This window comes from Sus scrofa, chromosome 2 (genome assembly GCF_054392235.1).
Source record: "Sus scrofa isolate SSC_HxYL_T2T_F1_AM1 chromosome 2, Sscrofa_HxYL_maternal_Yorkshire_Landrace_v2.0, whole genome shotgun sequence".
NCBI lineage: Eukaryota > Metazoa > Chordata > Mammalia > Artiodactyla > Suidae > Sus > Sus scrofa.
The window spans coordinates 48,133,005-48,158,362 of record NC_139384.1 but is presented as its reverse complement, the minus strand read 5'-3'; the positions used below and the strand labels follow the sequence as shown (position 1 = coordinate 48,158,362).

The 25,358-nt window shown below is 45.9% G+C and overlaps 1 protein-coding gene across 1 annotated transcript in view; it reads left to right on the top strand.

Annotated features, from left to right (window-relative positions):
• Positions 1–25,358, top strand: part of SPON1 (spondin 1) — a 334,437-nt gene that overhangs the window by 300,301 nt on the left and 8,778 nt on the right. The window contains exons 7-11 of the mRNA XM_003122966.7: positions 10,721–10,785; positions 19,228–19,429; positions 20,427–20,567; positions 21,263–21,338; positions 22,368–22,550. Of these exons, the coding sequence (XP_003123014.4) occupies positions 10,721–10,785; positions 19,228–19,429; positions 20,427–20,567; positions 21,263–21,338; positions 22,368–22,550 (667 nt within the window). The remainder of the gene's footprint in view (positions 1–10,720; positions 10,786–19,227; positions 19,430–20,426; positions 20,568–21,262; positions 21,339–22,367; positions 22,551–25,358) is intronic.

Sequence of the window (25,358 nt, the reverse complement as noted above, 5' to 3'; positions counted from 1 at the left end):
CCCTTCCTCATCACAGTGTCTTGTTCATCCAGCAATTTTTTTTTTTTTTTTTTTTTTTTTTGTCTTTTTAGGTCTGCACCTATGGCATATGGAGATTTCCAGGCTAGGGGTTGAATCGGAGTTGTAGCTGCCAGCCTACACCACAGCCACAGCCACGCCAGATCCCTAACCCACTGAGCAAGGCCAGGGATGGAACCTGTGTCCTCATGGATGCTAGTCACACTCTCTTCCACTGAGCCACGATGGGAACTCCTCATCCAGCAAATATTGACTGAGCACACGCCAAGCACAGTTCAAAACACTGAGAGTACAGTGGTGCAAAAGACATAAGCCTTTGCCTACATGGAATGCCTGTTCCAGCAGGGGGAGCTCCAGAAGAAAAAGTAAGTATACAAAGTATACAACATATAGGATGGTGACAAATGTTACAGAGAAAAGATAATCAGATAAAGTGAGGGGAGCGTTCCAGGTTGAGGGTGGGGCAGGGAACTGCTGTTTTGACTTTTTTTTTTTTTTTTTTGTCTTTTTAGGGCCGTACCCGCAGCATATGGAGGTTCCCAGGCCAGGGTTCGAATCAGAGCTACAGCTGCCAGCCTATGCCAGAGCCACAGCAACACCAGATCAGAGCTGCATCTACAACCTACACCACAGCTCATGGCAACAGCGAGGCCAGGGATCGAACCCACAACCTCATGGTTTCAAGGTGGATTCATTTCTACTGAGCCCCAACGGGAACTCCCTATTTTGACTTTTTTCTTTTTTTTTGGGGGGGGGTTTGGTTTTTATTTTTTCTATTATAGTTGATTTACATTGTTCTGTTATTTTCTGCTGTACAACAAAGTAACCAGGTTACATATATATGTGTGTATATATATACACACACACATATATATGTATATGTACATATATATGTATATATATAGATATATAGATATATGTAATATGTGTGTGTGTGGAACGTATATATACATATGTATATTCTTTTTCTCACATTATCCTCTATCATGTTCCATCACAAATGAATAGATACAGGGAAATGCTATTTTGAATAGTGTAATCAGAAAAGGCTACACAGAGAAGGTAGCATTTGAGCAAAGACCTGAAGGAGGCGGAGGAACACGTGCTCTGGTATCTGGGAGGACAGCAGTCCAGACACAGGAAACAGCAGGTGCTAAGTGTGCCCAACATGTTTGGAGAAATGACATCCAGGGCGGTCAGAGCAGAGTAAGGAGGAGAGTGGTAAGAGATGAAGCTAGAGCAGTTTTCAGGGAAGGAGCATATCATGGAAGGCTGAGGAGCCATGGTGAGGTCCCCGTTGGCTATGTGATGTGAAACCATTAGAGGATTTTAACCAGAGCAACAGCATGATATGGCTGCTGTGTGAAGAAGAGCCCAGAGGAGCAAGAGGGAAGAGGCAGAGGACCAGCTGGAAAGCAAGTGCGATAATCTAGGTGAATGATGTTGTGGCTGGGACCGGGATGGTAGCAGGGCAGGTGACAGACTGAGGTTGGCTTATAAGTACTTTTTTTTTTTTTTTTTTTTTTTGCTTTTTAGGGCCACACCCGCGGCATAGGGGTCTAATGGAAGCTACAGCTGCCAGCCTACGCCAGAGCCACAGCCACAGCAATACCAGATCCGAGCCGTATCTGCAACCTCCACCACAGCTCATGGCAATGCTGGATCCTTAACCCACTGAGCGAGGTCAAGGAGTGAACCCGAAACCTCATGGTTCCTAGTCAGATTCATTTCCGCCACGCCACAACAGGAACTCCTATGAATACATTTTAAAAGTGGAGTTGACATAGGTGCTCAAGAATCAGATGTGGAGTATGAGAGAAAGAAGCATCAAGGGTGAGAAACTGGAAGGAAGGTCATTGCCATTTAATGTTACAGGAAAAAAGAGAGTGACTGGGTTTGGGGAAGGGAGGATCAGGAGTTTGGTTTCAGACAGGCTGGGTTTGAACCACCAATGCCCAAAGACAAGCTGGGTCATTAACCCACTGTGCCACAGTAGAAACTCCTATGGCTGGTATTTTAAGGCATGAGTCAGGAGGAAATTGCCAAGGCAGCATGGATAGAAAAGAGAAGCACACCAAAGGCTTGAGTCCAGGGGCACTTCAGTGCTTGGAGGAAGATGAAGTGGGGGGTCAGCAAAGGAGATTGAGAAAGAATGAGGTGAGAAGAAAATGCAAAGGCATCAAATGCCAGAGGCAGGCAGCAAGTGTTTCAAGGCAGAGGGAGTGACAGCTGCATCAAATGGTCACGGAAGCTAAGAGCTGGGCAGTGGAGAGGGGTGCGGGCTACAGAGCAAACTGTAGAGCCCCACCAGATATGCACTGTCTGTTTTTATTTATGCTTCAATAAACCCAGAGCCTGTTGAAATGATGGGAGGTGATGTTGGGCCCAATTGATTTTAAAGATGCTTATAGCTCCATTATCACCTCATAAAATGGCTCATTTCCTGCTGTTCATCACCAGGACACTCACTGAGGGATGAAAAAGTCCCCTTCAGAGGTGGAAGCCATCAGGATATTTGTAACGGGTGGTTCGTGGGAATTCTGGGAAAGGATAGAAGCAAAGAAAGGGACCCAACACTGCTCTCCAGGGTCTTCCCGCAAGATATCAGGTGCTGCCCTTCCAGAGGCAACCGGATGACCCTGTCCCTCAAAGCTAGGGCTCCTTGGAGAAAACCATCAGCCAGGGGCAGCCACGGTCTTGTTGAAAAACAAGCAACATATGGGAGGGACGAAGGGGAGATGAAGAGGAAGAATCATCAGGAAAAGTGGAAAGAGCATGAGCTTTGGAGTCAGACTCATCTGTCCTGGAATCATGGTTCCTGGATGGGTCTTTACAAGTCATTTGACTCTCTGTCCCTCTGTTTCCTCATCAGCAAAATGAAATGGTAGTTACTCCCAAAGGTTTTCCTAAGAAGCAAGCTGATACATGGGGAAATGCACCATGGAGCGGGGGTCTCTCCGTGCATGCCTGTGGATCCCTGCCCGTGCATTTAATGTCACTGGCTTTCCTTGTCTTTGGTAGTAGCAGTTTCTCTCCAACTCCAGGACCCTGAACTCCCCCCTCTTCATCAAAAGCCGTTCTCAGGACAGCGTTAACCTTCCATGTATTGTGAACACAGTCTGATAATCCCCCCAGTGTGGCTGTAATAGTCAGAACTCAGGGTAGGCTGGGACAGGCCCTTAAAGGCAGTGGAGGCACAGGTGGGGGGAGGGTGGGGCCAACCTTTCAAAAGAGCCCTGCTCTCCTGCCCCACTGCTTACCCTCCCAGTCCCCTCCACCTGGGTTCCCAAGGCGACAGGTGTGGTCCTCAGAGTCAGACCATGGTTTAAACTCTAGACCTGCCATTGACTATGTGTCTGGGGATTAAAGAGTATATGGCTACCTTGTGAATGTGTTCTAAGGATTTAATGAGATACCAACTGGAGTTCCCGTCGTGGTGCAGTGGTTAATGAATCTGACTAGGAACGATGAGGTTGCGGGTTCGATCCCTGGCCTTGCTCAGTGGGTTAGAGATCGGCGTTGCCATGAGCTGTGGTGTAGGTTGCAGACTCGGCTCGGATCCTGAGTTGCTGTGGCTCTGGCGTAGGCCGGCGGCTACAGCTCCGATTCGACCCCTAGCCTGGGAACCTCCATATGCTGCAGGAGTGGCCCTAGAAAAGACAAAAAGACCAAAAAAAAAAAAAAAAGATATTGTCTGTAAGGTAATTAGCAGGGTGCCTAGCATATAAAAACAATAGATTAGTTTTACTATTGTTGTTATTATTATTGTTTCTCCTTTTTTGGATTCCTTTCCTCTGTGACCATAGACTGCATCCCATTTCTCTTCCCAGGGGTAGGAGGTACGTTGGCTGCCCCCTAGACTGCTGGTCTGGAGCAGGACATGCTCTGGTTAAGGACACTTAGCCTTGGTGCCACCCAGAACAAAGGGGGCCTTAAGATGGAGGCCACGGCTTGTGGTTCAGGACTGGGAGATGAAGACAAAAGATCAGGAGCCAGGAAGGTGCAGGAACAGAGAGGAGGTGAGGAGCAGGGCAGGAGGAGAGGAAAGGCTCACCTGTCGGCTGTGAGCACAGTGGGTTTGCCAGAGCTCTCCGCCTGGGGAGCTGGCTCCGGAGGGCAGCAGAGGATCCGTGTGGGGTAAGCTTTTCAGACACCAGCCCCCACTGGACCCCTAGACTCCCACTCTGGCTGTCTCCTCTGCTCAGACCGATCTCCTGACATCCAGGTGATTGCTGCCTCTGACCTGTCCCAGGCCTTTTTCTACTCCACACGAGGCTCCTCCCTCCAGATCTGACCTCAGCCTGTGGTCCGTTTTAGGCTGTGTGATTCCTATTTGGTACCTATAGTGAGGAAGTCTGAGTACAGCTGTGACATCCTCACAATATATTTATCAAAGGCAGCAAAAGAGAACCACACCCCACTGCCCTCTACCCCCCACCCCTCTCCCACCCCCATGAAGACAGACATATACTCCATGGTTTCTTGGAGGTTAGTTGTTTTATATATATATAATGATTTTTATTTTTTCCATGATAGCTGGTTTACAGTGTTCTGTCAGTTTTCTATTGTACAGCAAGGTGACCCAGTTACACACATGTATATATTCCTTTTGCTCACATTAACATGCTCCTTCATAAGTCTTGGAGGTTTTTTAATTGGCATTTCTCTGGGAAAAGTGCTAATGTCATCCAAACAGGCATGAACTGTGAGTGCCCTGAAACACTTTGAAAACAGTCCTATAGGAGATGGAGAAGGACGCTAAGGATTCTTGAAAGATCCTTTCTGGGCCTCAGAGACTTGTTAAAGAAGGTGGTTTTTTGTTTTTTGGTTTTTTTTTAATTTAAGGCTCAAGTTTGGGTGGCTTACTCTGAATTTATGTCCTTTCATTATTCAGAATGTAAAATACCTGATGCTCCAGTGCCCCATCCAAGGCTCCTCCAGCTACATAAGCCTTTTCATAAGGGGACATTCTCCTAAGGCTTTGTGGCTTTGTAGATGCAACTGTGTACTCCCTTCTCTGCGCTTAGGTGGTACAAGTTGATTCTAATACCAGCTTGGCCTGAATGAAAATAATGAGTTGTGGTTAATATGGATGCTAATGCAGGCATAGCGTTAGCACCTCACTTGAATTGTGTCATTTAGGACCACTGATAACAACATGTGGAAGATACACTTTTTAACCCTATTTCAGAGATGAGAAAGCTAAGGGACGTCAAGAGAGCTGCAAGAGGACACAGAGCTAGTCACAGTGCAGTGAGGATTTGAACTCAGGTATGACTCTAGGGCTTATGCTCTCAAACACACTATTTTCCTGCCTGCTGGATTAGTAAAGATTCAAAAGATTAATGTGACCAAAGTTGTGACAACATTGGCTCACATACATTCCTGCTAGAGTATCAACTGGTACAAACATTTGGAGAATAATTTGCTAGGCACTACCAAAATTGTCAGTTTGCTTCATCTTTTGATCATCCCTGCCAATCTCTGACACTGGACCTTGTCACCGAAGAACTGTGTACACAGATGTTCATCATAGCATTCTTTGTGGAAAAACAATGAAATATCCACCACGAATGCCAGTTAAATAAATTAGAGAACATCCATGCTCTGGAATTCTATGCATATGTCCAAAAAATGGTGTGGCTTTGCCTTTTCATCAGTTGACTGAGCATTCACAACACCTGGATATGGCTATGAACAAGCCAGACCTTCTCCAATCCTCTAGAGCTTTGGTTCTACTAGAGAATTTTGATGTTTCAAGGAAATATTTGGTTTTTGTCTTTTTGCCTTTTCTAGGGCCGCTCCCGAAGCATATGGAGGTTCCCAGGCTAAGGGTCTAATCGGAGCTGTAGCCACCAGCCTATGCCAGAGCCATAGTAACACAGGATGTAAGCCGCATCTGCAGTCTACACGACAGCTCATGGCAATACTGGATCCTTAACCCACTGAGCAAGGCCAGGGATCGAACCCGCAACCTCATCGTTCCTAGTCAGACTCGTTAACCACTGAGCCACAACAGGAACTCCCAAAAATGTTTGTTTTTTTAAATACTTTCTCAGGAAAGTCCCTGCGTTCTTATTTCATTGGATAACAGGAATGGTCACAGCAAGAAACAATAAGGCTGTTGATCATGCAGATGGTGTGTAACCACGAGATAAAACAATTTATAGGAAGAAGCTGTTCTAATACCCGCACATGTGGACCCACCATCCTTGGCACCTCTGTGGTTCTAAAAAAAACACAGCTGGAATGTCAGCACCATAAATAAACACTAATGGAGGGCCCCGACAATTTTTGTTGAGTTATATGCTGCAAAAGCAAAATCAATATGTCACTATTGGGACTTGAAATCAAGGTTTAATTATAATATAAAGTGCATCTGCATGGCCAGCTAGGTTGGTAACCACCTTAACTCCACCCACATTGATTTCATTTTTTAGTAAAGCATTTCTTCAAGGGCAAAAGGATTGTCATCAGACAGTATCTCATTATTTAGATCCCATACTTGGATATCTTTGTTTCATAAGTCTTGATCTGGCTTACCCTAATTGGAAGATCTCCAACACTTTAAAAACAAAAAACAAGAAAGAAATCTTCAATGCCATAGGTATGTGGAAAATTTCCCATATGATAATTAAGGAAAAATGTAAACTCTGGAGTTGCCATCCTGGAAACGAACCTGACTAATATCCATGAGGACACAGGTTTGATCCGTGGCCTCGCTCAGTGGGTTAAGGATCTGGCGTTGCCATGAGCTGTGGTGTAGATCACAGACAGAACTCGGATCTGGCATTGCTGTGGCTGTGGAGTAGGCCAGAGGTTACAGCTCCAATTGGACCTCTAGCCTAGGAACCTCCATATGCCGCGGGTGTGGCCCTAAAAAGACAAGGAAAAAAAAATTGTAAAACCCATGGTGCAGAGTAAGATATTCAGAATGATGCAATTTGAGGGGAATAAGCTTTTTTTATTATTATTACTCAATGAATTTATTACTTTTATAGTTGTACAATGATCATCACAAGCCAATTTTATAGCATTTCCATCCCAAACCCCCAGCATATCCCCCCCCAACCTGTCTCCTTTGGAAACCATAAGTTTTTCAAAGTCTGTGAGTCAGTATCTGTTCTGCAAAGAAGTTCATTGTGTCCTTTTTTCAGATTCCACATGTCAGTGAAAGCATTTGATGTTGGTGTCTCATTGTCTGACTTAACGTAATTTCTATATCCATCCATGTTGCTAAAAATGCCATTATTTCATTCCTTTTAATGGCTGAGTAATATTCCATTGTGTACATGTACCACATCTTCTGGATCCACTCCTCTGTCAATGGACATTTACGTTGTTTCCATGTCTTGGCTATTGCAAATAGTGCTGCTATGAACATCAGAGTACATGTGTCTTTGCGAGTCATGGTTTTCTCTGGATAGGTGCCCAGGAGTGGGATTGCTGGATCAAATGATGGTTCTATTTTTAGTTTTCTGAGGAATCTCCATCCTGTTTTCCACAGTGGTTGCACCAATTTACAATCCCACCAACAATGTAATAGAGTTCCTTTTTCTCTACACCCTCTCCGCTCTTATTGTTTGTAGACTTTTTGATGATGGCCACTCGATGGTATAAGGTGGTACCTCATAGTGGTTTTGATTTGCATTTCTCTAATAATGAATGATGTTGATCATCTTTTCATGTCTTTTTTGGCCATCTGGATGTCTTCTTTGGAGAACTGTCTGTTTAGATCCTCTGCCCATTTTTGGATGGGGTTGTTTGGTTTTTTGGTATTGAGCGGTAGGAGGTGTTTATAAATTTTGGAGATTAATCCCTTGTCAGTCAATTCATTTGCAAATATTTTCTCCCATTCTGGGGGTTGTCTTTCTAGTTTGTTTAGGGTTTCCTTTGCTGTGCAGAAACTTTTAAGTTTAATTAAGTCCCATTTGTTTATTTTTGTTTTTACTGTCATTACTCTAAGAGGTGGATCTGAGAAGATATTGCTGTGGTTTATGTCAGAGAATGTTTGGCCTATGTTTTCCTTGAAGAGTTTTATAGTCTAAATATAGACCTATATTTAGGTCTTTAATCCATTTTGAGTTTATTTTTTTTATGGTGTTAGGAAGTGTTCTCATTTCGTTCTTTTACATGTGGCTGCCCAGTTGCCTCAGCACCACTTATTGAAGGGCTGTCTTTTTTCCATTGTCTATTCTTGCCTCCTTTGTCATAGATCCGTTGCCTGTAGGTGCAAAGGTTTAATTCTCGGTTTTCTATCCTGTTCCACTGATCTATATTTTGGAGTAAGCTTTATTTAATATATAAGCACACACACACAAATATATATATATATATACACACTCGAGCACACCCACCTAGTACCTAACTATAGTAAAAGGTCTGGAATGATATGTACCAAACTATAACATTCTACAGAAGGCAGGGTCGATGCTAAACAAGCTCAACATTTACATTGTGTGCTTCCGTGATGCTAAATTTTTCCACGAGAAGCATATATAATTCTGAAATTAAAAATCAAAGAAAAAAGCTAGATGATGCAGGCCAGGTAGGCAAAACTCAGGCATTCAGAAATCCCCATGGAAGTTGCAGGGAGCTGCTGCAGGGTCTAGGCAGGGAAGAGATATGGTCAGATTTGCAGCAGTGCGGAGGGCGGACTGGGGAAAAGCAAGAAGATACTGGAGACGGGCAACCTGCGAGGAGACTGTGGAAGGAAGAGATGTTAAGGCGGTGACCTCGGAGGACCTTGGGACCTGAGGGCTGTGATGGGGAGGGAGGGAGGGATGCAGGCAGCTGGTGGATGTGCCCACTGGGGCCCCCTGGAGGAAGATGAGGAACTCAGTGTGGGACACAGAACCTGCGAGCTGAGCACAGGAAACCTAGATCACGGGAGACCAGTACTGGCCTTCAGGAGACAGGTCACCACTCACATGTGACTTCATGCCAGGCGGCTTGTCCCAGTCACTTACCAAACATGTATGGGGAGTGAGTAAAGGATACATTCTCAACAAACAAAGGCTCCTGTGAGAAATGTAAAACACTCAGTTGGGACCTGGAAATGCTCTCCCTGTGTGTGAATGTGGGGATATCTGTGCATCCACAGATCCTTTCTTCTGACCCAAAGGGGGACCCCCAGGGAAGAACAAGTGGCAAGCATCTGGGGGAAGGGGGTGCCATATGGGCCGCACTTTCACCCCTCACTGCACCCAGGATCGTCTAAGTAGGTACCCAAGCCACCCTGGCTCTGGCTGAGCTCCTATCCCCTCTAACTGCTCCAGCGCCCTCCCCCCACAACAACCCCTTCCCTGGCTATGGACAAGGTGCTCCAGGCCAGACCTTATTAGAAACTTTGGGGGAGTTCCCACAGTGGCTCAATAGAGTCTGACTAGCATCTGTAAGGACGCATCCCCTGGACTCGCTCAGTGGGTTAAGGATCCAGCGTTGCTGTGAGCTGTGGTGTAGATCTCAGATGTGGTTCAGATTCTGCGTTGCTGTGACTGTGGGTTAGGTCAGCGGCTACAGCTCCAATTTGACCCCTAGCCTGGGAACTTCCATATGCCGTGGGTGCGGTCCTAAAAAGACAAAAAAAAAAAAAAAAAAAAAAAGGCACTTTAGGCTCGATCCTGGAGGCCCCTTTGACCTCCCCCTTGCATGCAATTCCCTCAGGGCTATGGGATTTTCTGGGCAAGGTACCCACCAATTAAGGAGAAGTTCATCAAGGTACCTACTGGCAGGAACAACTCTAAGGATGGGGCACACGCCTGTCTCTGCCCTTCTGGAACTCAGAGATCTGTCCAGTTGGCAACAAAACCTGCCCCGGCTGGTGACATTCCAGGATTTTCTGTGCAGTGTGGAGGGTGGTGTCTGAGCACCGCTGAGCCCAGGCTAGTCAAAGGGGGGCTCCAGCGCCAGCTGAATCTGCTCTGGGGAAACCCCAGCCAAAGCTGAATTTGGACCTGTGGAAGCTTAAGTCTTGAAAAGTCAATGGTACCCCTCCGCCTCCATGTGTAATTGAAAATAGAAAACCCAACAAACCTTGAAGTAAAGTTAAGCAAGTTTAACAAAATTCTAATTTTTTCCCCCTCAGGATGATGACTTAATGCTTTCCTTCCAAATGTTAATTAGCAAATTCTTCCTCAGAAAAATTCTTTTAAGATCCCAAGCTTTGAGGGTGTCCAACACACTGTCCAAAGCAAAATAGAGCAGGCTAACATGAGTGGCACAGGGCTGTGGGCTCCAGGCTTCACTTTGGCCTTTTTGTCCAAGAGGGTCTGGTCCAGTGTGTAAGGCTGGACAGCAGAGGCCTCAGAGTCAGGTCATAGCCGCCAGGTAGCCTGGAGCAGTGTGTGCCTGGACACAAAAAGTGTGACATTCCCTCCAGGCTGGACATGCTGTGGAACTCTGTCCATCCCAGGCAGGGTGCCGGTCAGAGTCTGGCTCGCATGGAGAAGGGTCTGAGCTGGAAACCTTCGGAGTGGCTCAGTGGGCCATCGATGTCCAGATGCACCATGCACCCTGGATGCAGCCCCACCACCGGGATCCAGGGGTCCCCCATCCTGGGGCAAGATGGCTCCACACCTGGGCAGGGAAAAGTGTTAGCAGCAGGTAAAGGCAGGGGCTTGGACAACGTCACCATGTCAGAGCCCCCTTGTTCCTTGATCCCTGCTCTTCTCACTAAATACCTGTGGTCCTTTTTTTCCAGAGCGATGAGGTCCTCACCGTCATCAAGGCCAAAGCTCAGTGGCCAGCCTGGCAGCCTCTCAACGTGTAAGTAGCAAACAGGGCCCTGCCCAGCCCCTGTCGTCACCTTGAACTTGGAGCCACCCACCCACTGGCCACCACGTGCTAGTTATATTGTAAAAGTCAGCACTGCCTCTCAGGTGGCTGAGCAGGTGAGGGGCTCTGCCCATGCATGGAGTACCACAAGGGCCCCTACCTCTTCAGGAAATGCAGGCTTGGTCTCAGTGTCCGCATGGCTTTAACTCCTCAGAGGTCCCCACTCAGACATTGCAGGTATTAAGAACATGGAAGGGAGTGGGATGGACTGGGATTCGGGGGTTAGTCGATGCAAACTGTTACGTTTCGAATGGATAAGCAATGAGGTCCTATTGTACAGCACAGGGGACTATATCTAATCACTTGTAATTGAGACATGATAGAAGATAATATGAGAAAAAGAATGTGTATATATATATGTACATGTATATGTATGACTGGGTCACCTTACTGTACAGCAGAAATTGACAGAACACTGTAAATCAACTATAATAAAAAAAATTTTTAGGAGTTCCTCTGTGGCTTAGCAGTAACGAACCCGACTAGTATCCATGAGAATGTAGGTTCCTGGCCTTGCTCAGTGGGTTAAGGATCCACAGGCTGCGCCATAGGTCACAGACATAGCTTGAATCCCGAGTTGCTATGTCTGTGGCACAGGCTGGCAGCTGCAGCTCCGATTCAACCCCTAGCCTGGGAACTTCCATATGCCCTAAGTGCGGCCCTAAAAAACAAAAACAAACAAACAAACCTGTTAAACTATAAAGCTCTGAAAGTCAGGGGGAGAATATAAAATATAAAATCAAGTGTCACCAAAGAGTGAGAGACTACCACCAAGGACGTGGATGGGAGAGAACTTAAGAATGAGAGAGTCAAGGGCTCCTGAGGAGCTCCCACGTTTAATGCAGAGGAGGACTTGGCTTCAAAGGAAGCAAAAAAAGAGCAGCAAGGAGATTGGGGAAGGAAGCTGGGTGTCAGGGAAGCCTAGGGAAAAAAGCGTTCAAGAAGGGGAGAGTGGTCAGCTGTGTGTAGGGCAGCTGAGCGATCAAGGGAGGTTAGAGCTGCAAAATGCCTGTTGGAATTTATCAGCATGAAGATCATCAGTGACTTTATTGGGAATCCTTTCTGCTGAGTAATGAGAGAAGGGTAAACAGCCTGGAACAGGGTGAAATGTGAACAGAAAGCGAGGTTATGGAGTCAGTGAGTACAGACAACTCTTCTGTGAAGTTCACTGTGAAAGGAGAGAGAGGCTGGGCAGTAGCTCCAAGGGCATGAGAGAATCAATGGAGCTCTTTCTTTCTTTCTTTTTTAAGATGGAAGAGACTTTCTGAAAACTTTTCAAAAATATTTGGGGACACCTTCCCACCTTTCACCTATCCCTCAGACTTCCTGAGACCTCAGTGAAACAGAATTCATTGATGGCCAACAGTCAGACTTCCCAAACAGCCAAAGCATCTCACTCAGGGCCACCAGCTTGTTAAGGGAAAGGAATTTTCCTTTGGTTTTCCCATACCCCAGTCTCCTCTTTCCTCTTCCAAATCTCATTAGGAAGTCAAATTAGGAAGCCTACATGCAGCCAAGTTTTGTTTTGCAGAAACAGCCCTGCCCCTCCTCATGGAGCCTGCTCGATTGAGGTTAATGGGATTCCAGCCTCCCTCAGGCCAGTAGAAAGCCAGGGTGACCTACTTTGTGAGGTCCTGCCCATCGAAACTGACTTGTTTTTCAATGATCTTCGTCTTTATCCCCACGACCACGTCTCAAAGGGCAGCCATGAATGAATAAATTAGCAGCTAACTTGTCTTAGCTCCATAAATCAAGCTGTGGGCTCCGACAGCCCAGAGCACAGGTAGAGACAGGAAAGACAAATTCTGAACAAACCCACATCCTTCTTGAGTCCCTCCAGCGCTTGAGTAGAAAATGCCCAGGTTTCCTGCACATCAATGCTGCGTTTCCACCAGCCAGTTCCTCGGGTTTAGTCTGAATGCTACGAACTTTTAAAAATAGTTTTTATCCCCTTTCTTATAATGAATCCTCTAAAGGCTGGCGTCCTCTTAATTAGCCCCAGCCATTCTGTTTAATTAACATTTCATTAGACAATGATCCCTGTTTTAAGACAGATGAGGGACAGGTAAAATAGAGCCTTGGTCACCCTTTCCAGAAACCATGCCTCTGGAGGTCTGAGCCCTATAATGATCCTTAGATTTGGTTCCAGGCAAGCCTGAGGCATCATCATCTCAAATAAAGACGAATTTTCCAGGGCTCTCCCTGCCTCCTGTAGCCCCTGCCCAGGTCCATCAATGCCCTCGGGATTGTAAAGGAAGATTGGCTTTGGACTATAGAAGCAGGCAGTAGATCTAATGGGCCACATGGACCCGGAAACCTAGATGCCTCCAGGTTATAAACAGTTTTCCAAGGCAGAACCCTCACTGAAACCTTCCTCCACCCACACAGAACTTCAGCCTAGTGAATGGCTCCAGCGCCCCCTAGTGTCAAGATTGAATTTCTGCAACTTCAAAAGCTAGTGGGGATTATCTGAGATGGTGCACAGGGGCGAGAACTTAACATATGGGGGACCTGAGACCCCAGTGAAATTAAATTAGATCAGTGAAGATATGGATCTATAATTTAGAACGAGATAGTAAGTCTCTATAAGGAACGTAAAAGTCCTTGATTGCCTCTTTGACAGTGTTTTTGAAAGTTCTGTTTAGTAAAGCTGAATGAGAAGGAAATCAACATTTACCAAGTCCTATAATGTGACGTCATGAGGATAAGCAATTTCCTCACAGAAAGCCCGGAAGTGGGTCTGAAGATGCTCCCATTTGGCAGATGAGCAACTGCAAAGGGAGATGAGGTCAAAGCCACTGTCACAGCTAATCCGTGGCTGAACCAAGGTTCAGATCCAGCTGTCTCTTCCAGCCCCCTTTGTTCTTCCCCACACCACACTGACTCTCTGAGTGTAAAAGGCAAAACATCTCTCCAGGTCTTCATTTGGTTTTCATTTTTCTAGTGTCAGTTGTCTGTTCATGACTTCCCTTTATCTATAGGAATTGTAGTATTTTTTCTTACAGATTTGGACATACCACAGGTGTTAACATTTGTCAGTCACACTAGAGGGAGACGTTTTTGCCAATATGTCATTTTCCCTCTAATTCAATACCCCTGTTTCCATTGTGCAGGTGTTTTTAGCTGATATACATATATTTCAATTGGTTGCTTTTATGATTGCTTTTATTGTTTCAAAACTGAGAAAATTAACTTTTCTCTAAAAGATCAGAAAACTTGACCTTTTTTCCTATGATCAGGTTGATTTCTATTTAACTGAGTTTTTGTGGTTTGGGGGGCTTTGTGTGTGTATAATACTAGATGTGAATCCTCTATTTTTTAAAAAAACTTCAATTGTTAGTCCAACTCTACTTGTTGCACAATCTTTCCTCTCCCCTCTATTTTGTATAGGTCCTTATCTAAAGTTTCTGGAATCTTCATTCTGGACACTGATATATACATATTTCTTTCTTATCCTGAATACTATACCACTTTTATTTTATTATTTTTATGGCCACACCCACGACATATGGAAATTCCCAGGCTAGGGACTGAATCCAAGCCACAGCTGCAACAACAGATTGATTAACCCACTGCACCAGACTATTTAGAACCCATGCCTATGCAGTGACCTGAGCCACTGCAGTTGGATTCTTCTTCTTCTTCTTTTTTTTTTTTTTTTTTTTTTTTTGTCTTTTTAGGGCCATACCCGAGGCATATGGAGGTTCCCAGGCTAGGGGTCCAATCGGAGCTGTAGCCACTGGCCTACACTACACCCAAACCATGTATGCGACCTACACCACAGCTCACGGCAACACTGGATCCTTAACCCACTGAGCGAGGCCAGGGATCGAACCCGCAACCTCGTGGTTCCTAACTGGATTAGTTTCTGCTGCACCACGATGGGCACTCCTGCAGCTGGATTCTTAACCCTGTTACATGGTGGGAACTCTTACACCATTTTAATTAGCATGCTTCATAATACATTTTGTCATATGGTATGGCCAGATCAACTTTCTTTGCCAGAAAAAGTGATAAAAATTGAAATCCCAAAGAGGAAATTGAGATCAAATTAACGAAGTTCTCTATATGGGAAGACACAGAATATAAGAAAGCATGAATAAGAATTTTTATTATGGTTTGGACAAACTAAAGAATCACAGTCATATTTCCTAAAGAAAACTCACATATATTCTTATCCATTTCATTATTTTAATTAGTATTTTTCTTACAGAAGTAATAAATACTTTGAGGCAATTTTATAATTAGATCTGAAGGTCAGTAGTTCTGATTGTGGCTCAGTGGAAATGAATGCAACCAGTATCCATGAGGATGTGGGTTTAATCCCTGGCCCTGCTCAGTGAGGTAAAGGATTCAGCGTTGCTGTGAGCTGTGGTATAGGCCGCAGACACGGCTCCAATCTGGCATTGCTGTGGCTGTGGCATAGGCTGGTAGCTCTGATGTGACCCCTAGCCTGGGAACTTGCATATGCCGCAGGTGCAGCCCTAAAAGCAAAACAAAAACAACAACAACAAAAAGATCGAAGATCAAAGGAAGTGCAAGAGCTCATAATCATTTCTTAGGTTAACTCATTTATTTCCACAAATATTTAAGGAGAATCTACTGCATGCCAGGCACTGGGATGTTGCTGTTAACGAGACAAAAAATGGTCCCTACTCTTTTGGAATCTCATAGGGAAGATGGAAATGAAATAAGAAACTCCAAGGAAAGAACATGTTCAACATGCTCTGAGAAGGGACAGCTACAGTCCTAAGCAATTTGAGTTGAGGTCAGGAAACTTTTCCTCCAGGGTGTATTATGTAAGCTTGGGGTACAAAGATGAATTTTCCAGTCAAAGGTATAAGAAAAGAGCAGGCATAACTGAAGAGGTCAGAAAAGAGCTCCCAGCCTTTTACAGATTCAAATATACCATATTACCCAACCTAAGGTCAGGTGTTTTGTGTAGGGATTGGTTGCCCCAAGTTTCCTACCCTTTGAAACACTTCCCAAGGTCTGGAGGATACCTCACTTGGGTTACAGATTTAGCCAAAGTGCATTAGAAGAGAAGGATCTGTGTAAGCCTCATAAAACCTAAGATGTTCTCAGATGGTTACATCCTTCAACTGGGCAGAGTGTCAGGACGGTACGCTGGATGGGGCTGGTTTGGTTTTTCCAGCTCTAGATTCCTGAGGAGAGCTGTTTTTGTCCTCTTGGGTTGTCACGGTGAATAGTGTCACCCATGGGGTATAAGATATGAATGACTAACCTGACCCACGACCACATGCTCAGGGAGATGGGAAAGTAATAGGTATCGTGGTTGGTCTTTACGGCGATGGAAAAAGAGCCTTCCTCCAAGGCACTGCTGAGCTCTGAAGGGCAGGAGCCAAGGAAGGCGGGAGCATAAAACAGCCCCAGTCTGCCCACATTCCTGTGCTCTCTGCTGGGCAGTTAGGGGAAGGTGCCCCGGATTGTGTCCTGTTTGTCCCCTGGTGAGCAGTGCCATAGCTCCCCAGACTGTAGTTCTTGTAGAATCCAGGTCTTTAAAGAAGCTGCTGAAAGCAATCACCTACATGCTGGAAAAACGCACACATGGGGAAAGGAAATGAAGTCTCCCAATTTGTGCCTAACTAAATAGTAGACTGTGTAAGTGTGGGACCTCAGCAGTTTATAAAGACTTCCTAATAAAGCATCTCCCTAAGCCTCACAGCAACCTTGCAGATAGGTACTGTCCGATGAGGAAATTGAGACTGGAAGAGGGTGAGTTACCTGCCCAAGATCTAGTAAGTGGTGGAGCTCATCATACACCCACTTGTTCAGCTGGCCCACTGGACACCTGGTATTGGGATGTGGCTGTGAAACTTAGGGATCCTGCCCTTAAGGAGCTTCTAGTCTCATGGGGGACAGCAAACAGTGAGGAACAGATTAAATCAAAGGGCACAGCTCAGTGACCTACACACAGTGTCTGGAAATACAGACCAAGGGCCTTGGCCCCAATGCCGGGGATCAGAGAGGCTTCTAGACGAGCTGACTCGTGACTGAGGCTTGGAAGATGAGCAGACCAGTGAATCTCAAACTTGAGACCCATTAGAATCACTTGGGGAGATTTTTAAAGCAAAATGCTGGGTCCTACCCCCGTAGTCTCTAAGTAAGCAAACCTGGGGTGAGGCCCAATAATTTACACTTCCAACAAGTTTTCAAGAGGCGCCAATGCTGCTGGTCCAAGAACATAAGACCACTGAAGATGGGCTTTCCCAGCAGGTGCAAGTGAACAAGGGACCTGAAACAGGCTGGCCTGGCCGGAGAGCAGGGAGCCTCTGGGGTAGCGGGCAGGGTGACTGGACCTTGCTGACTGGCTGATGCCAAAGCCAGGCTCAGGCCAGGCTCTTCTGCCACTCGGGTGTCAGAACCTAGACTGCCTCAGGCTGGAATGTGAGGTGCACGCAAAACAGCGTCCCTGCCCCACCGCCTCTGTTTTCTGGTCTCCATAGGACCCTCCAGTGCTGCTTCTCTCAATAACAGCAATAGTCATAACTGCCAGGCACTAGGCTAAGTACTAGAGGTGAGTTCTCTCACTAAGCACTCATAATAACCCTTTGGAGTAGGCATTATGGGGCTGCCCACTCTATAGACACTGAGAGGCACAGAGAGATTTGGTCATTTGTCCAGAGATACACAGCTCGAAGAGCCAATGCGGGATGCACACCCAGGCTTCCCTCCTTCTCTGCCCATCATCTGAGCCAAGCTCAGGGGCCCAGTTCCACAGAGCCCAACCAGGCCGACAGGTGAGGGCAGCCAGTAGCAGCTGGTCCCAAAAGAGAGGCACAGGGCCTCCCAAACAGCTGCCAGCTGATTGAATGGATGAGTTGGTCCCCAGCCAAGGATTCCCCATGGTCAGCAGCCTCAGGGAAAAATCAGGCAGAGCTGCCTTCACACCTCAGCCTCCCCAGCTGCATCTCTAAGGTCATTAACCTCTATAAAGCTTTCCTTTCTATTCTACAAAACAAGGTAATAATTCTAAGTCCACAAGGAGTGTCATGAGGGGAAAAGAATACAGGTGTGCCACCAAGTGTATGCTGAGTGACTAATTCTACCACGCCCCTTGGGTGGCCACCGTTGATCTCATACAGCTCTGGACACTCATAGGACTTCTTCTTGGCAACATGAGGAGACGGAGGTTGACGAACTGGTCTCATAGCTTGGGGATCATCAGCCAAAGGTCTCTGGCTCCTTAGCTGGGTCCCTGCTCCCCAGGCACTGGAGGCAATGGCCAGGGAGCCAGGGCGAGGCCATGGTGAGCTGTGGAGGCAGGGCAGGGCCTTGCTCTAAGCAGCCTCTAGAGGGCAGTGGAGGCAGCAGGCTGGGGAGACACCTCTGATAGCCTAAGAGAGCTCTAGAGAGTGGAAAGGGGCAGGGGGATGACAACTTAGAAACAGATGATGAAAAGAACACAGACCTTGAACTAAGATTGATTTGGGTTGTGGTTTCTATTCTGCCACTTCGTGACTTTGGACAAGTCACATAACTCTTCTGAGCCTCAGTGTCCTCATCTAGAATTTGCAGTCAATAATCCTTACCCCGGGTCCGTTCTGGGGCACCTATGAGACTCTGTAAGAAAAGGCTTGGCGGGGGGGGGGGCATTGTTATGCAGTTTATTTTTGTATTTTTTTGTCTTTTGTCCCTTTAGGGCAGCACCCATGGCATGTGGAGGTTCCCAGGCTAGGGGTCTAATCAGAGCTGTTGCTGCCGGCCTACACCACAGCCACAGCAACGCAGGATCCGAGCCATGTCTGTGACCTACACCACAGCTCACGGCAACGCCGGATCCTTAACCCACTGAGCAAGGCCAGGGATTGAACCTGCAACCTCATGGTTCCTAGTTGGATTCATTTCCACTGCACCACAATGGGAACTCCTGTGCAGTTTATATTTGTCAAGTTCATCTCACATGCAGCACGGCTGGGCACACACATAGCCCATAGTATCTGTTCATTCATCTTTTCAGAAACATTGCCTGAGCACCCACGCTGTGCCAGGCACTGGAAATAAAGCCATGAAGAAGGCAGACAGAATCCCTGCTTTCCTAGTGCTTATACTCCAGTGAGAGATGACAGTCAAAAAACAGCTAAACAAATGACTAAGAAAACACAAAACAACAGTAAGTGCTGCAGACACATTATAACTGGATAGGATGGTAGCATATGACTCTCTCCACACGTGGCCAATGGATGGGACTGGAGAGAGAAACTAGTAGTGGCCAAAGGCAGAAATCAGTGGGAGACCAAGAATCCCTCTTCTTTCTTTCCTTCTCATCCTTGAGCTGCTGTCTGGCCAGATGTCCCTCAGAGAGGGCACCTCAGGGCCCAGAATGTAATGGGCTCTGTACTTGGTTTCCAGGAGAGCAGCACCCTCGGCTGAATTTTCCGTGGACAGGACGCGCCACTTAATGTCTTTCCTGACCATGATGGGCCCCAGTCCCGACTGGAATGTGGGCTTGTCCGCAGAGGATCTGTGCACCAAAGAGTGCGGCTGGGTCCAGAAGGTGGTGCAGGACCTGATTCCCTGGGATGCCGGCACTGACAGTGGAGTGACCTATGAGGTATGTGTGGGTGCCTGGAGTGGTGAGTGACAAACTTTCCAAATGCCTGTTCCCTGCCCAGCCCTGTTCTGGGTGTACCAGTCATGGAGGTGAGTCAGCTCAGGCTCTGCATTAGATGAACTCACAGTCCGATGGGGGAGCCCACCATGATCCCATCAGCACATGATCCCATCAGCTGTGTGACTCGGGCTCTGGGAAGCATCCATGCAGCTAGTCAGGGCATGCCAGGAGGGTCTCTGCTGAAGGATAGTTCGGGGTTAAGCAAAGAAACAGCAAGCAAGAAGCATGGAGGCAAAGGGAGAAAAAGAGAAAGAGAACAGAGAACAGCAGAAGTTGATGCAGGTTAAGCTGGTCCAGATTCTGAAGATTTCTGAGTGGCCAGGCTAAGGAATTTGGACTCTCCCATGAATGTCAGTATTTTTCAGTCAGCACACTAACTGCATTGAAATCTGGAGCCACCCAAAAACCAATCTAGAACAGAGGTTGGTAAACTATGGTTTGGGGGCCAAGTCTGGACTGTCCCTAATTGTAAACGGAGTGTTCAAACCCAGCCTCATGCATCCGACCCCATGTTGTCTGGGGCTGCTTTCTCACTGTGACAGCTGAGTTGAGCCATTGCAACAGAGTATTGCCCATAAAGCCTAAAATATTTACCATCTGACCCTCTGCAGACAAAAGTTTGCTGACACCTGGTCTAGAAGGAAAAACCCTGGACTCGGGCCAACATGGTTCGGCTATTTCCTAGCTGGAACTGGCTCTCTGAAACTCGGCATCTTCATCTGGGCATAAACCTACTGCGTACATGGGAGAATTTGAAAGTATAGATCTACAAATTTCCCTACACAACCGGTGGCATGAATAGAACTCTATAAATATATACAGCACTTATGCTTGTTAAATTCCTGTCGAGGTTTTTGTTCTGATCATGTATCAAATTGCCTTTGTGGTTTTTAACCAGTTTTATTTCCCACTCTCTGTATCTGTGTTCTTACTGCAGTCACCCAACAAGCCCACAATTCCCCAGGAGAAGATCCGGCCCCTGACTAGTCTGGACCATCCTCAGAGTCCTTTTTACGATCCAGAGGGCGGGTCCATCACTCAAGTCGCCAGAGTTGTCATCGAGAGAATCGCCCGGAAGGTACTGGGTTAGAGCTCACCCTGACACAGACCGTTCCCAGCAGGAGGCTGGACCCCTTCTTCAGAATCCTAGGGTCCCTAGCATATTTAGGATGTGGCCTGGGCCTTCCAGAGTTTCTAGAATGTAAATTATTCATAGGTTGTAAATGAGCAAAATGAACATAGTGGTACATTGACAAAATGATTTGGGAAACTACGCTTCATCATAAATGCCATATCAATTGCTAATGTCGGCCATAGATCAGTAAGTTGGTTGTTTTTATTTATGTATTTATTTATTTGCTTTTTAGGGCCACACATGTGGCATATGGAGGTTCCCAGGCTAGGGGTCAAATTCAAGATGCAGCTGCCAGCCTATGCCAAAGCCACAGCAACGCAGGATCCAAGCTGAGTCTGTGACCTACACCACAGCTCATGGCAATGGCAATGCTGGATCCTTAACCCACTGATCAAGGCCAAGGATCAAACTCACACCCTCATGGATACTAATCAGGTTTGTAACCCTCTGAGCCACACTGGGAACTCCCTGCCATTTCTTTTTCAGTCAAGTTGTAAAAGTTGACACGGAACTCTGCACGGCCTAGGATTTGTATGCAGGGTGGGCATTCAATTTTATATCCTCCCTCATCCCTCCCAACCCCCCCATACACATTCCATTCTTTAATGTGAGCCCTGCAAGTAAAATTCCTTTTGCAGGGGGAACAGTGCAACATTGTACCTGACAATGTGGATGATATTGTAGCAGACCTGGCTCCAGAAGAGAAAGATGAAGGTAAAGTGTCTCCCTTTGTTGCAGGTGGCAACATACATTGGGAACTAAAAATAAACTATCTTTTGGGAAAGCAATTTGCTAACATGTTTTAAAAACCACAAATGCATCCTTCAACTAGGTAATCCCATCTTTGAGGATTTCAGCTGGAGAGATAATCCAAAACAGGGCCAGGGCTAGACACCAAGTATAAGGGAGTTGGTGAGAGTATGACACTGGCAAATATGCTCAACAGTATCGGGTCTTTAAAATATCACATACGTTTGCATGGGCCTATGCAAATGTATGTGATATTTTAAAGAATCACAGTACCCAGATGGCTCCTCTCTGCTTTGATTCTCGCACTAGCTTGTGAGGCAGCAGCAGGGTCTGTCCACTTGCCCAGCAAGAAAAGTGAATCCAGACACTACGGTCAGAAGGCAGTGGCAGAGCCCTGGCTTCAGCTCGTTATCTCACAGGATCTGGAGCCAGACAACCTGGGCTCTCTGACTGTGGCCTTGAGCAAGCTCACCTTTCTACCACTGCTTCCTCAACTGTAAAATGGGAATAATAACAGGATCTGCCTCGTAGTTGTGGTAAGGCTCTAATGGGACAAAAGAGTAAGGTTCTTAAAATGACGCTGGCACATAGTAAGTGCTCAGTGAACACTGGCCTTATTCTCATCATGACACAGTATAGGAGCCCTTGGAAGAAAAGCAACAACACAAAAAACGCTGCACTTCCCCAAATGCCTAGGATATGCCCACACCTGTGTGGAAATGATGTCTGCCAAGGTGAGGGGCTGAAAATGAAAAGCTGTCCATGCGTAGAGAAGGGATAGTAACAGAATCTTTGCTTATTATGCTGCTGTCTAGATTTGTATTGGTGAAAGGCTAACGTTATCATTCTCAAAGGGAAGCGAATGGCTGCCTGCACCCCAAGAGTACCCAGGCTCCCTGAGGCTGGCCAGATGGCAGGGATTCTCTTATCCCCACATGAGCCTGTTACGGCCTCTACGGGCCCCAGAGAAAACATGTCACATACTCTTCCCAGATGACACCCCCGAAACCTGCATCTACTCCAACTGGTCCCCGTGGTCCGCCTGCAGCTCTTCCACCTGCGACAAAGGGAAGAGGATGCGGCAGCGCATGCTGAAGGCACAGCTGGATCTCAGCGTCCCCTGCCCCGACACCCAGGATTTCCAGCCCTGCATGGGCCCCGGGTGCAGCGACGAAGGTAAGGATACCTAGGCCAGTGAGTGCCTGACAGCTCAGGAAGGGAGGGTCCTGCCTGGCTATGCCGGTGGCTCATACCTGGTCAAGCAGACTCTCATCTCCAACAGTGTTTTGAGGGCCGTGAACACAGACATGTCTTGTGACATCAAAAAAGAGTTCTTGAGATTGACTGACCAACCTCCACCCTCCTATGCCCAGCCATGGAAAAAAAAAAAAAAAAAAAAGACACAAGTCTGTTCTCCAAGTCCAAGAGTTTCTTTTCTGTGGAAAGGTTCATTTGTGCCTTATATTAGATTCCAGATCTAAGTGATATCATGTGGTATTTGTCTTTCTCTTTCTGATTTAACTTCACTTAGTATGAGAGAGAGTCTCTAGTTCCATCCATCTTGTGGCAAATGGCATGATTTTGTTCTTTATGGTTGAGTAGTGTTCCATTGTGTATAATATACCACATCTTCTTAATCCATTCATCTGTTGATGGACATTTAGGTTGTTTCCAGTCTTGGCTATTGTGAACAGTGCTGCAATGAACATACAGGTGCATGTATCTTTTTCAAGGAAAGTCTTATCCGGATATATATAAGAGTGGGATTGATGGGTCATACGGTAGTTCTATATTTAGTTTTCTGAGGTACCTCCACACTGCTTTCCATAGTGGTTGTACCAATTTACATTCCCATTAATAGTGTAGGAGGGTTCTCTTTTCTCCACACCCTCTCCAGCATTTATTTGTTGACTTGTTAATGATGGCATTTCTGACAGGTGTGAGGTGGTACCTCATAGTAGTTGAGCATTTTTTCCTGTGCTTGTGGCCATCTGTATATCTTCTTTGGAGAAATGTCTATTCAGGTTTTTTGCCCATTTTTCAATTGGGTTGTTGGCTTTTTTGCTGTTGGGTTGTATAAATTGTATAGTTTAGAGATTAAGCCCTTGTCAGTTGCATTGTTTGAAATTATCTTCTCCCATTCTGTAGGTTGTCTTTTGGGTTTTTTTTTTTTTTTTATGGTTCCTTTGCTATGCAAAAGCTTGTCAATTAGACTTGTGGTTGCCAAGGGGGAAGGGGAGAGAGTGGGATGGACTGGGAGTCTGGGGTTAATAGAGGCAAACTATTACATTTGGAGTGGATAAGCAATGAGATCCTGCTGTATAGCACAGGGAACTATATCTAGTTACTTGTGACGGAACTTGATGGAGGATAATGTGAGAAAAAAGATGTTATATGGCTGTAGAATAGAAACTGATAGAACATGGTAAATCAACTAATTGAAAAAAGAAAAATCAGAAAAAAAGAAAAATACTTGAAAATGCCCTCTGTAACTGTCAGAAATTTTGCATTCCTTTTCTCCCTGAACTTGTACTTCCAATCTACTTCCTCATATAATTTTCACTACTGTAATATATTTTGTGCTTTAATATATCTTTTTAATCATGCATATTTTTCTACCAAGTTTTATATATATAGACTAAAATATTTTTGTTTTATATAAGGTTCAAAGCACTAAAGTAAATCTTAGTGATATCATGTGTCATTATAACACATTGATCAAAATAATCCAATTGTACTATATGTCTGATAAATATTAAACATAAAAATTTTAAAAAAAGGAAAAGAAAAAAAAAAAAAGACGCACGTTACTGAAGAGCTAGCAAACATCATGGCAGACTACAAACCACAAGCTGCCTGCTCCTGAGCTTTAACTCCAGTCTTTTTAAGAAGCATATAGACTGGTTGGCCAAGATTGAATCTAGATCACTGCCCTAAGGCTGTGTCATTCACAGACCTCAATGCACGTCCCACCTCAGCCTGAGTCACAGCCCTCACTTCCTTGTATCAGGACCTTTGGATTGATTGCAGCAATTCGGTCTCTCTTGGTAACTGGTCAAAGGTCAGGCTTGAACGGTGAGCTTGCAGGGCCTGTGTCCCGACTGCTTAAGCTTCATGATGGCACTGTGCTGACTGCGGTACAGAGGCCAGCGGCCTCCTTTCCAGGGCCCAACTCCTCTCTCTACCTGAACAGAGCTATACTCTGTGCTCTGATCTTAACTGTCTCAGAGGTGCATGGAGGCAACAGGAAGTGTATAGGCTGGGCTTGTTTATGGCAGGAAGAAAACCACTTCTAAGCAGAGGATAACTGAAGAAAGCTTACCTCCCTGTGCAGGTCACTCTCTGGCTCTTTCCAGGAAACAGTCTTAAATACCTCTCCCGGCTGCACTCCATGGTGGTGACTGTGCCCAGGATAAGGCACTTCAGAGGGATGTGAACCTTGCATGGATAGGCCGGCCTTTCCTGCAAGCAGGCAGGGAAGAAGCTGTGACAGGACTGGTCATGTTGGAGGCTCTTTCTCTGTCTTGGGGATGAGCATGGGGAAGGGCAGCGTCTGACTGAAGCCTGCAGGGGGAGTTGAGGTCTTTAACCACCTTCTCCATAGGGGTGTTCAGGTGGCATCCAGGTGGCAATGATAATTCTGAAACATGTTCAGCTATACTTTTTTTTTAATTGGTATTTCTTCGTTTTTTTATATTACTCAATGAGTTTATTACATTTATAGTTGTACAATGTCGTTTTGGTTTTTTGCAGTATATAGCATCAAATTTACCATCTTCACTATTTTTAACTGTACAGTTCAGTGGTTTTAAGTGCATACACATTGTTGTGCAACCATCACCACTGTCTATATCCAGAACTCTTTGCATCTTGCAAAACAAACAGACTCATTAAACATTAACTCTCCATTCCCCCCAGCCCCCATCCCACTTTCTAAGAATTGACTATTCTAGGTATCTAATAGAAGTGAAATCATACAGTATT